A 12886-nucleotide genomic window follows, 5' to 3' on the forward strand; every position below is an offset into this window, starting at 1 on the left:
GGCGCCTGTAGTCCCAGCTACTCAGGAGGCTGAGGCACGAGAATGGCATGAACCCGGGAGTTGGAGCTTGCAGTGAGCCGATATCAGGCCACTGCACTCCAGCCTGGGTGACAGAGTGAGACTCCATCTCAAAAACATAAAAAATAATAATAAAGTAAAATAAAAATTAGCCGGGCGTGGTTGCAGGTGCCTGTAGTCCCCGCTATAGGCTGAGCTCGGTGGCTCAGGCCTATAATCCCAGCACTTTGGGAGTCCGAGGCGGGCGACCACAAGGTCAGGAGATTGAGACCATCCTGGCTAACACAGTGAAACCCCATCTCTACTAAAAATACACAAAATTAGCCAGGCATGGTGGCAGGCACCTGTAGTCCCAGCTACTCGGGAGGCTGAGGCAGGAGAATGGCGTGAACCCGGGAGGCGGAGCTTGCAGTGAGCCGAAATCACACCACTGCACTCCAGCCTGGGCAACAGAGCGAGACTCCGTCTCAAAAAAAAAAAAAAAAAAAAAAAAGAAAAGAACACAATACAACTATATATATATGTGTGTATATATATATACACACATAATCTGAAGATCCGTGTCAATTCCTTTATTTTATGATGCAGTGACATTGTAAGGAAGTAGAAAAACTAAGTTAAAAATGTTTAATTATGAAGAATATAGAAAGGGGATTTCTTGTTGAAACAAATAGGCTAAAAGAGGCTTGGTGTCAGCTCTGCCTCTCTTAGAGGAAGGACTGTGACCCTGTTGGATAATCTAGTGATAACAGCTGATGTTAAAATAGATTCTACCAAGGCAAGGACAACGGTTTGCTTATGAGCAGTGAGGAGTATGTAGTCTTACCATAGTCCACCCTTTGGAAAGTGCTGCATATATAATTAGTGAGGCCATTTATATTCATTTTTATTATGCAAATGCTGATTAAATGTATACCTTCTTCCACTCAGATGTTAATGTGTCCCTTCCTCAGTATATTTATTAGGCTATGCGTATATCTCAAGCATAGATTAATTTGTTTTGTAAGATTTCAAAACATTCCTTTTTAGCCCTGTAATGAATATAAAATGGATCCCTACTGCCTATCTTAGAAAATGTGCATTTCATAGAACGATTTAAAAAATAAATCCTTTTAAATTGCCCATCTGCTTAAGCTGTGTTTGCGGAACATTACATTAGAACTATGTCATGTCTTAGAAACATGTGTCATACTACTATTTGCGGACATTACTGCATTTTAAGGAATAAAATAATATTATTAAGAAGTATTTTTTCAAGTGATACAGTAAGAATATTGCTAGAGATTTGACCTGTTTGTGAAAAATCTTTGCATGATTATTAGCCTGCTAACAATAAAATGAACTCTGCAAACGTGATCCAAGCTGTTCGCTATGAAATTATGTGCTGGCTGCACAGTCCCCTGGGAGACCAGTGTGAGTCCAGATGCCTCTTTGCTGGTTTGTTTCATTTCTGGGGTTCATTTTGTTTAAAGGTTTTTATCATATTTTCAAAGTACAGAAGTCAGGCATGTCAAGTTCAAGTCTTGTCCCCCCCAAACTTCAAAAAATATATGACATTGATATAATTTGGCTGGATAATAACAAACTGGACAAATAAGATATTTTCTTTCATTGAAGGTTGGTAATATTTTACTCATTTAAAAATTTTTGGGTGGGCACAGTGGCTCACACCTGTAATCCCAGCACTTTGGGAGGCCAAGGTGGGTGGATCACCTGAGGTCAGGAGTTTGAGTCCAGCTGGCCAACATGGTGAAACCCTGTCTCTACTAAAAATACAAAAAATTAGCCGGGCATGGTGGTGCATGCCTATAATCCCAGCTACTCAGGAGGCTGAGGCAGGAGAATCTCTTGAACTCAGGGGGCAGAAGTTGTAGTGAGCCAAGATTATCCCACTGGATTCCAGCCTGGGCAACAGAGCAAGACTCCATCTCAAAAAATAATTAAAAGAAAAAGAATTCTCTAAATTGTGGGTCAGAATTCAAGCTAATAGAAACCTGTGGGAAAAAAAGCATTTGCAGGTCTACTTGTGGAATCCATAATTCTTTTCAGAGGCAGCGACGTTACCAAAGAAAAAAATGGTATGAGCATGTCCCCAAGCAGAAAACCCCCTTCAGTGCAATGCTGACAATATCTGGGTGCTCCGGGGTTCTTGGGGAGTGCAGCTGACATCCCGGCTGTGCTGCTCGTGTGCTAAGTGGTTTTGTATCCACTGAGAAGGACCTGTCAACAGGTGGCTGCTCGGACCCCTAAAGAACGGATGTGTGGTGTCTGTGAAGCCTGTGTCGGATCTCTGAGGAGTATCTGTGAGGGGCATCTCACCTACAGCGAGGACGCTGTGTGAGCGCCGTGGGGGAGGCCTCAGTGCTAGGCTCCTGCTGAGAACTCTGAGTGAGGTCTCTGTGGAGCCTCAGCGTGAGGTTTCTGCCCGAGTTCTAAGTGGAAAGTCTCTAGGAAATCCGAGTCTTCCTGTAGGAGACCTGTGAGGCCACATGAGGTCTCTGTGGGAGGACTCCGGGGCAGCGAGAGGGCTCTGTTGTCTCTTGTGAGGCCCCTGTATGAGGCCTTTGCAGAAGGTCTCCGTGGGAGCTATCTTCCAGAGGTCTCTGTGGGGTCTCTGTGGGAAGTCCCTGTGTGAAATCTCTGGGTGAGGGACCATGGGACTAGATGAAGTCTCTGTGTGAGGACCCTGTGAGAGCTCTACAAAATCTCTGTGTGGAATGTCTGAGGGAATTCTGTGTGAGAGGTTTCTGGGCCATGAGTGTGGAGCAACCTGGGGCCTGTGTGTGAGGAATCTGTACAAGGTCTCTGTGGAGACGGGGAGATCTCCAGGCAAGGTCTCTGTGTGAGGAGGACTCTGAGAGAGGTCTCTGTGAGGCAGTGGGGGGTGCTGTGTGCCCTTTCTGGAGCTGGAGGCCGGGGGTTGCAGTGAGCTGCATGAGTCTCTGCATGAAGTCCCCGTTTTATGGCTCTGTGGGAAGTCTCTGAGGCCTTTGTGGGGTCTCTGTGTGAGGTCTCTGTGTGAGAACCACGGAAGATCTCTGACATTTGCGGGAGGTCTCTGTGGGACTGAGTGAAGTCTCTCAGTGTGGCCTCTGTGGGGTTCTCTGTGTGAGGACTCTGGGAATCTCTGTGCTAGGTCTCCGTGGGGCACCATGAGGTCTCTGAGAGCTCCGTGGGGTCTCTGTGGAGGCTGCAGTGTGTCTCTCTCTGCGGCAGAGAGAGGTCCCAGCGTGCTCACTCTGTACGGGATGTCTCTGCGAGGTTCCTGTGGGAGGTCTCTGTGGGTCTCTCCATTGCTGGCCTCGCTGCCCCTCATGGGAGACTGGAGCCGCAGAAGGGCTCAGGGCTTGTGGCTTCCTGTGTTCTTGTTGGTCTCTCAGCGTGGCCTGTGGCACTTCTAGCCTGAGCCGTGGGCTCCACATCCCGCTCCTCCACATCCCAGAACTTGCCTCTTGGTTTCCTAAGGGAACCCGGCAGCAGCCAGGCCTGGCCCATCCTCAGCGGTCAGGGTCCCAGCTCTGTGCCACACTCTCCTGAGCTCCCGGGGGACCGGGGGTGCTCTCTGCTCCAGGTCCCTGCCCCTCCTGCTGATCCTGGCTCCGCTGTCACTGCGGGGCCCACCTTGAAGGCTGCCTCAGTTATCCAGGCCCCAGAGAGGACCAGGCCCCAGGAGAAGCCACAGGCTGGGGACCGTGCCCACTGCCCCCTCCATCCCAGGTGCCAGCCAGCCCCATATGTTGGGGGCAGGGCCATTTCCATTGCCATCTAGATCAGTGGCACTGCCTGGCACAGGCCTCTCCACCACTGAAATGAGGCCCCAGGACCTGGGCCTCCTGCACGCCTGTATGTGGCACAAGGCACAGAAAACTCCCTCTAGAGACCTGGCTCCTCCTGTCCCTGATTTGTGGAGACCTCCCGTTTTCCCATATGGACAGGGCCCAGAGAGGAGGAAAGCTGTGCTGAAAGCAGAGGGAGACAGCAGGGACCGCTCCTGCCCTGCCCACCCCCTGCCCATTCTGGACAGGTCACTTCCAGCTCCGTTGTGTGTCCAAATCCTGCCTGCCTGCCTCTTCCCCTGCTGGTCTTTGGGGCAAGCCAGGACCTCAGGAGCCAGGGGAGGTTGGCTGTCTGACCCCAGCTCGGCTGCTGGGCCCTTGGAAGTCACCACCTCTCCCCCAGGAGCGGTCCTGGGGCTACGTGTATATTAAAGGTCACCAGACTCCAAGTTATGCCTGCGGTTCTCTAGTCCTTGCTTTTTCACCTGTTGTCAACACATCCTTGAAAAAATTGAATAGATGGGCCAGGCACGGCGGCTCACACCTGTAATCCTAGTACTTTGGGAGGCCGAGGCCAGTAGATCACCTGAGGTCAGGAGTTCGAGGACCAGCCTGGCCAACATGGCGAAACCCAGTCTCTACTAAAAATACAAAAATTAGTAGGACGTGGTGGTGGGTGCCTATCATCTCAGCTACTTGGGAGGCTGAGGCAGAAGGAATCGTTTGAACACAGGGGCCGGAGGTTGCAGTGAGCCGAGATTGCGCTACTTCACTCCAGCCTGAGCAAAAGAGCGAAACTATCTCAAAAAAAAAAAAAAAAAAAAGGTTCAATAGGTTATTATGTGCAAGTTTATCAAAGATGTTAAGAAATTCATCTTCCTTATTCACTTTGCCACTTTGCCATCTCACTAATATGGCCCTCTGTGTTGGGGGTAAATGTGGTTTTTCTAGGTCTGTGATCTGGGAGCTGGAGCAGGGACGGACCCTGGGGTGGGGCCGGGATGAGCCACTAGGCCCCTCTAGGCCTCTCGAAGGGGCTGCAATGTCAGAGTCTCCTGGGTCACGGCACCACTTATGGCTCCCTCACACACACTTCACCCCCTTTGCAGTTCTCTGTCTGCATCCCCTGTAGCTCTACAGGGTCCCACCATCAGAAGCCTCTGCACGCACAGGCATACCCTGCTCCATTCACCCAGAACGACTTCTTTGAAGCTGAGAGACACGTAGGCGAGATAGACAAAGGCAGGTGACCCAGGAGCAGGGTCTTTCACTCATTTGGAGCACGGGAGTTCAGGGCCCTCAGCAGCCTCCATGAAGGCTACCCCCCCCCCGCTCCCCACCCCCCACCTACACATGCACAGAGCTGGAAGGTCTGTCCCCACCGCCACTCCAGAGTGCAAGAAAGGGAGAGGCAGTGGGATGGGGACTCTGTGCTTCGCACGTTGGCTGAGCTAAGAGGGCCCATCTCCATCCCAGCCTTTGTCAGGGAGAGAAGGGGCTTCCCAGGGGCAGGCATTATCTATTCTCCACCAGGATACCCAGGGTCAAGACTTCTCCCACTTCTGAACTCAGGGCCCATATTGGGGACCGTGCCGGGGGTGGTGGAGAATGAACAGACACAAGAGACAAAGACAAACAGAGAACATGGCGGCCGCACCTAGAGCCTCCGCCTCACTTTATTTATACTCCATAAATCCCATGTCAGCAAAAATAACACAATGCAAAACAAACTTTCTGCACCCAGATATAACCTTCTGCTTAGTTCTTTGTCTCTAAGTTCTTTCTTATTTTGTCTGCCTTCTTGGCGCCTACTAGAGTTCATTAAAAGTTCAACTAGAGACAGTATCCTTGACTACTGGAGTTCATTAAAAGTGCAACTAGCTAGAGATACTGTCCTTGAGCCTTATCCATTCTTAGCATATTGTTTTCAATGGCCCCTGCAGGCCCAGCACTCTCCCACCCAAACTTCCACTATTTTGTGACACATGAAGCTACTGGGCTGTGCCACTTCCTGGAGCCTGCATGGCGATGTTGAGCCCTGTGACATCTCTGCAAACCTTCTCCCTAGAGCTGCATAAACTTGGAGGTAGACAGTAAGTAGTGGAAAGACAGTTGAACCGTATTTCAGAGTGGGCTCTTCATAGGTTTTTCTCATCTTGTTTTTAGAAGTTTTTGTTGTTTGTGTAAAGACAGTGTTACGGAAACGTAAGGTTCAGTGAAGGAACTCAGGAAGAAGGTGGGCTTGCAGCATCACTGTCAGCACCCGTCCATGTCCTGTTGCTTCTAGAAAGCAAGCCCACACCAAGCACGGCACAGATCAAAGCCATCACCCTCTTATGAACAAAAAAAATATATGTTTTGACCAAATTAGATACCGCCCCGAAGAAGACAGTGCCTGGGACAGTGGTGATGGTGCCTGGAGGCACCGGGTGTCTTCGGCCAGTGCTGAGGGGGACTGACTGGGGGTACAGCTTTCTTGGGGAGCAAGAGCTGGGGATGTCGCAGGCCCCATGGCTCATTGTTGACACTTTTCAGGGGCTGTTGGTCTTTCCTTTGTCTCTCTCTTTTGGGACAACTCTGGCTCTTGGGAGTGGCTTGTTGACTGCTGGCGGCATAGCCCTCTGAGAAGAAGGGGTGCCTGTGGTTGCAGGGAAACCCACAGACTGGAGCTTGTAACTCTTGCTTGTGCTGGTTTACCTTTGAGGCCTGGCGTGCATGGCAAAGTGATATTTTCTCCTCCAGCATCTGTCCGACTGCTGTCATGAGCCCCTGAGCTTCAGCACTGCTGCTGTACACACAGGACCTATTTTGTGCTGTATTTTGGCTCCCAGTGGCTGGTGCTGGCTTCGTTTTTCTCTTTGGGAAAAGCCGCTGAAAAAAATGCTTTATGTTTTCTCCAAGGTGGCTTATTAAAGGAGGCTGTTTCTCTGACGGCAATGGCCGGACACCTTCATCCCGATGAGTGTCTATCGGGCTTTGTCTCTTGCCCGAGACCTGACATTTGGGTTTCTTGGGCTCCCTGTACCCCAGGTTGCGCCTTCTGGCTGCCATGAGGTCACGTAGCTCCTGGGAAGCCCGCATGTTCCCAGCAGGCGTGCTCTGGAGATGGCCCTGGGGCACTTGAGGAGCCAAATTCTCTGCAGCCAGGGGCAGAACCGACGCTTGTCCATCTGGAAGGAGCACAACAGCGGCACAAACTTGAGGCTGGGTCTCTGACTTCGTGGCCATTCCGGGCTCAAATTCACTAATAACCTCCTCCATAGGACACAGCTGTCTTGGATCTTGGGCGACAGACATTTTAGGGAGAGAACTTTTGCTGGTCCTTGGAGCCTCGAAACCATGCACATCTTCCCTTGTGGCTTGGAGGTTTGCCAGCATACGGGTTCCTGAGGGGACTCTGGGTTGTGGCACTGCCTCCCTGGTCTCTACAGCTCTTGAAGACTGGGCTCCTAAGCTCCTGCTCTGCTGGGTGCTGCCTGTGAGGCTGTATGTGAGGGGCTTAGATGGCCACATGCCCTCCTGTGCAGCTGGAGGAGGCTTCAAGGGCCCATGATCATTCCAAGATGGGATCCCTGGCGGGGCCCTCTGGAACTGCTTACATGCAGGGGAAGAGGCCAGAAGACTCTCTGGCACGTTAGATGCTTTGGTCAGCACCTGCTTTCTCAGACTTGCCGTTGGTGGCTCTCTAAGGAATGTGGCCACCTCAACTTTTGAGCCAGCCCCAGATTCACAGGTGGCTGAGGAGGGACCGGCAAGCTGTGTAAGGGACAAGCTGTGTAAGGGACAAGGGACAATAGAAACCTTTTCTGTTTTGAAACACTGAATGTGTTTGAGGACCCTGAGGGGTAGACTCCACCTGTGTTTGGCCCATAACCTCCCAATATGGGCTCCCAGCACCTGCTGAGTACACGGCTCGAGGAAGGGAAGCACCTGGGCTGTGTTCACACAGGCTTTCCCACTCTTCAGGGGTGCTAGATGGCTGGTTTTCACGTGGGTGTTGGACACGGGAAAAGCCTGGTTGACAGCAAGCCAGGATCGACGCACACTCACAGGGATCAAGCCCTCGTTCATCTGGCCCAACTTCCTGCCCACGTGGGCTTTCAGGACGTTTTCTATACGATGCCTCTCTGTGCGTCTTAATAAATCACTTCCCGAGTCACTCCTCAAGGGCTTCCTCAAGTCCCTTTCCGACTCCTCAGAGGTCGCCCCCAGAACCTTCCCTGGGAAGCTTTCCATGCCCCTGGATAGATTTTGCGGGGTCTGCCCCAGAATTTGCCCCAGATGTGGGCACAGGTCCCTCTCCAGCTGGAACTTCACCTTCTGTGCCTCCTTGCCACTTTCGCCTGTGGACGTGGAGGACTGCCAGGGCCTGGGTTTGCCCTTGGCCTGACTTGTCCCTGACGATTCGTCCCGAAGCTGCATCAGATCCAGAGACTCTTGGATCCTTCCCAGGTTGCCCTGGTGTTGAATGAACCACTTTTGAATGTGTTGCTCCAGTTGTCTCCGGAGTTCAGGACTGATTGGAAAGTTCTCAGGCAGAATGGATGGCAAGCTTTCCTGGGGAAGGTTAGGAGTGGAGACACTAAACACATCCTGAGATTTTTGGACCCTAGAGGGTAAAGCCAACCCACCTTCTAGTTGTTTCCTCAACAAACGCCATTGAGGGTGCTGAGTTTCAGGTAGGCAGAGAGCTTGCAGTTTATTCTGCGATGCAGGGCAAGCTACTCCAGAGTTATTAATCGGGGATGGAAAAGCAGGAGATAGGACTGGGAAAGAGGACTGGAGATTGGCCTGAGCCATAGGTATGGGCCGGAATTGGGGCATGGATGAAATAAAGGGTTGGGACTCGGGCCCCAGATGGGACAGGGGCTGGGTCTGGAAAAGCAGTGGGGACATTGTAGTCTCCCTTTGAATTGGGCAGACATTGGAAATCCCATTGAACAAGAAAGGAGGAGACTGTAAAGTGTAAGACCTTCCAGTGACCCAGGCATTAGCCACCAGGGATTCGCTGTGCAGAGAGGGGAGGCCCCAGAAAAGCTGGCTATAATTCTTCTGAAAACTTTCCTGCAAGATCCTAGGATCTGAGAGCTTCTGAGGACTGGGCAGCTGTTTGGAGTTCTCGCCCATGTTCCAGAAGGGTTTTGGAGTTGTGGGGTCCTGCTCAGCATCCAGTGATTTAACCAAATTCCCCAAAGAATTCAAGTGCTTTTCTGGGCTCATTTGTTTTGGAAAGGATCCATTGTTTTCTTTTTCCTCCGAAATGTTGACCTTGGCTCTTTCTATGACTTGTATACCCATGACATTCTGGCCATCAGAGTTGAGTAAAACTGGCCTACCAGCTTCCATCTGACAGGTCTCTGGTGGGTGATGATCTTGCTGGACTGACGAGTTGAAGACACACCAGGTTCTGGTAGTCTCCTGCCACCAGGAGAAGGCAGAAACTTGACTGTTTGAGCCGCCAAGGCCTGAGATGGCTGGGACAGAAGCTGCCAAATCCTTACGTGGTGACAAGCTTTGAGGGACGGTGCCCAGTGGAAGTGCCACTGAGTCACAGTGAGATGGAATTATCAGAGTGGAGTCCCGCAGGGGAGGAGCAGGGAAAGCTTTTGGAGGAGACGGAGAGCAGGCCGGAGGATCAGGGGTGTGTGGTGGGTGAGGGAAAAGTGCAGGTGGCTCGGGTGAGGGGCTTTCTGGGGGAAGGGAAGGTTCTGGTGGCTGGGAGACACTTAGGGAGGAGACTGAGGTGGTCATTGGGGCTGGTGATGGGGTGGAGGCCAGATGCTGAGGATGCTTGGTTCGAGGATCCGGGGAAGCTAACGGGGAAAACACGGGAGCAGCATCTTCCATAGGCTCATGAGAGGACCGGGAGGATCCATCAGGTGCTCTTTTGCCCACCTCACCTGGGGGGTCTGGACCGGAGAGCTGAACAAAGTCACCTTTGCCAGGATGTGGCCCCAGGAGGCTGCAGGAGACAGGAGGCACAAGCTGCAGCCAGGAGCAGGTAGGGCCGGGAGGCAGAGTGGGAGCTCGGGTCACCGCCCCTCCACCACCCCACATCCTGACTGCCCAATTCTCCTGCTACCCCTTGCCCCAGGGTTTTACTCCCATCCTCTGTCCCCCTGGTCTCCCCATCCCAGGTCAGCTCCAGGCTGCCTATGGCCCTGGGGTCGCATCCCAGCCCTGGTAGGAAGGATGAAGGGAAGGGGAAGTGCCTCACCTCTGCAGTTGTGAAAACAGGTTCCAAATCTCCTCCAGGCCTCTTGGGCGAGCTCTACAAGCTGGAAATCAGGAGACCGGGTTAGGGCAGTGCAGGAGGGGCCTGGGATCTCACAGGAGGATGAGTGCATGTTTCTTTAGGGAAGACCACGGGGAATTAGACCCTGGAACCCGCACATCTGTGTCCAGAGCCACATGGCCCCGAGGGTAATAGCAAGGCATGGTGGGCAGGGCTTTGTCATTCACAAAGGGCTTCCACACACGGACCCTCCCACCCCCACAGTCCTCACAACTGCCCTGTGGGGAGAAAGGACTGGGGTGGTCTCAAAGAGGAATCAGCCTTAGCAGAGTTGAACAGCTGTTCCCAGGGGCCAGGAGGCCCCCTCACCCCCCTCCCATCCAGGCAGGCATTGTTCTCCCCACTACACACACGCTGCCCCCTGCTGGGTAAGGCCCAGTCCCTGGCCCACCAAGGCTTCATTCCAGCAGGGAATCTGAGAAGGACCCGGGGTTCTGATTTCCTTCCTATGAGCCCCCGCCTCAGGCTTCTTCAACTGAGTTCTTCAGAGTCAGTTCCCTCCAGGACAGACGAGATCAAATTAACTCTGGTGTGCCCTGGCAGAGCCTTACCTCTCAGACTGTGGTTTTTCATCCTGCCTCTGGGCCTCCCTCTCCGCCCTACTGGACACTGGGAGACAAGATGACGCGGGGAGACAAGATGACGCAGGGAGACAAGTTGACACTGGGAGACAAGAAAGGGAGAGGAGCTAGGACAGGCTCTCAATCTCCGCCCCCAGCCCAGCCGCCGCACGCTGCACTCACGAACCGCATGGCTCTGTCTCGCTCTGTGTGCTTCCTCCCACTCATGTTTAAATGGATGACAAACTGCTTTTCTTCTTAGAAAAACAGGAAGAGGGGGCCGGGCGCGGTGGCTCACGCCTGTAATCCCAGCACTCTGGGAGGCCGAGGCGGGTGGATCACCCGAGGTCAGGAGTTTGAGACCAGCCTGGCCATGGTGAAACCCCGTCTCTACTAAAAATACAAAAATTAGCCGGGCGTGGTGGCGGGTGCCTGTAGTCCCCAGCTACTCAGGAGGCTAAGACAGGAGAATAGCTTGAACTCGGGAAGCAGAGGTTGCAGTGAGCCGGTATCGCTCCATTTCACTGCAGCCTGCACGACAGAGCAAGACTCCGTCTCAAAAAATAAAATAAAATATAAAATAAAATAAAAATCACACACACACGGATTTTCAATATGAGGTCCACCACGGCCCTGTCAGTCCCTGTTCCTCTGCTCGAGGAACACCCAGGCTCAGGCCTGCAGGCACCGCTGAGCTGTCAGGTAGGATTCTGCTTCCCAGGAGACCAGAGGAGACGCCAGGCCCCGGTGGGAGGCCCTCGGGGGCTCGGCACTGCCCCCAGATCACCCCATACAGAGGAGACTGGGCCCCGAGCCACCTGCCCCAGGAGCTGATGAGCCAGGGCTCAGGGTCTGGCCTCCGACAGAGACCTCCCCCGTCTCATGGCCGGTCCTGGCCGCTGAGCCCACAGGTTTGATTTTGTCTTGACGCCTCCTGTGCTCCCCCACAGACGGACTGAGAACTTGGGATGGAAATCCCAGTACACCATCTACCCCTACCAACCCTGGCTGTCCTGCCTCTCCCTGGAAGGATGATGTTCTGGTCTCTGCTGAGACTTCCCATCGCAGAAGTCTCTCCACTGGATTTGGAAAAGTGGAACTAATAATAAAAAGAAAGGAAAGAATCAAGCTCTGTGGGTCCGGACTGAGGGCTCCTTACCTTTCTCTTCCCCGGCGATGGTGAGGGTGGGTCGTCACAAAGGAGGTAAGAGAAGTAGGGGCGTAATAGGAAGAAGAACCCCAGGGCAAACACCAAGGTGAGGAAGATATCCAACACCCATGGTGTGGAGCTGGGGGCGTTTAGTGACGAGGCACTAAGTAATTTTAGAGGAAAGGGAAGATTCTCCATGTGAATAGGCGCATTGCTTTCAAGCAACTGAGCTCTGGGCATCCCTGTGGAGACTAGGGACTGGGGCCCAGGCCTGCATCACAGAGCTGGGGCCTTCACATCACAAAGGGCTTCTTTGTTGGGGAGGGGCAGCGGGAAGGGGAGGGGCAGCGGGACCGGGAGGCTGAAGCACAGCCCTTCCCCACCCTCCAAGCCGGGGATCCCTCCACCCTCCCACCTTCCAGATCCCTCCTTCCCACTAAGTTTTGTCAGTGATAGAACTCAGCCAATTTTCTATTCTTTCTCCCTGGAACACAGATATTACCTGGTTCCTTTTATCTGTTGGAGACGGTGGCTTCAGGTTACCTATTTTATGGCCCTTGAAAATGTGAAGTTGACTCTGAAATTTTGGCTATGTACCAGGGATTTTTATTCTGAGAATCTCGTTCGTCCTCAACTCCAGCTGTCCCACACAATGTTTTTGTCTTATATCAATCCAGGGACAAAACGTAAATATCTTTTACACTTATGTAGTTTTGCAAATTTTGAAAAGTAAGTTTTAAAAAATTATCTCTATCTCACTTTGAATCAAAGGGCCTACCCACATACAATTAAGATTTTTAAAAAATTTTATTTATGTATTTATTAAGTTTCGGGGTACATGTGCAAGACATGCAGTTTTCTTACACAGGCAAATGTGTACCATGGTGGTTTGCTGCATCTATCAACCCCTCACTTAGGTATTAAAAGCGGCATGCATTAGCTATTTTTCCTGATGCTCTCCCTACCACTGGCCCTCCCCAGACAGGTGCCAGTGTGTGTTGTTCCCCTCCCTGTGTCCATATGTTCTCATTGTTCAGCTCCCACTCATAAGTAAGAACATGTGGCATTTGGTTTTCTGTTCCTGCAT

At 52.2% G+C, this 12886-nt stretch overlaps 1 protein-coding gene across 1 annotated transcript; it reads right to left on the reverse strand.

Moving 5' to 3' along the window:
- Positions 1-5635: 5635 nt before the first annotated feature.
- On the reverse strand, positions 5636-10753 carry LOC104675414 (spermatogenesis-associated protein 31A6-like). The gene is made up of 3 exons (XM_030919042.1): positions 10641-10753; positions 10012-10072; positions 5636-9756 (listed from the first exon to the last, which is right to left on the reverse strand). The coding sequence occupies exons 1-3, from the start codon at positions 10660-10662 to the stop codon at positions 6162-6164; spliced, it is 3678 nt and encodes a 1225-aa protein (XP_030774902.1). The 5' UTR covers positions 10663-10753; the 3' UTR covers positions 5636-6161.
- Positions 10754-12886: the final 2133 nt, after the last annotated feature.

The sequence above is a fragment of the Rhinopithecus roxellana genome, chromosome 16 (assembly GCF_007565055.1).
Source record: "Rhinopithecus roxellana isolate Shanxi Qingling chromosome 16, ASM756505v1, whole genome shotgun sequence".
NCBI lineage: Eukaryota > Metazoa > Chordata > Mammalia > Primates > Cercopithecidae > Rhinopithecus > Rhinopithecus roxellana.

What these genes read in the sequence shown, in the direction of transcription:
- LOC104675414 (XM_030919042.1), bottom strand. Translation starts at nt 10,662, where the DNA reads ATGAAAAACCACAGTCTGAGAG. An exon ending in GAAAAACCACAGTCTGAGAG is followed by an intron (nt 10,073 to 10,640) that starts GTAAGGCTCTGC and finishes CCTGATTTCCAG; the next exon opens with CTTGTAGAGCTCGCCCAAGA. An exon ending in CTGTTTTCACAACTGCAGAG is followed by an intron (nt 9,757 to 10,011) that starts GTGAGGCACTTC and finishes TGTCTCCTGCAG; the next exon opens with CCTCCTGGGGCCACATCCTG.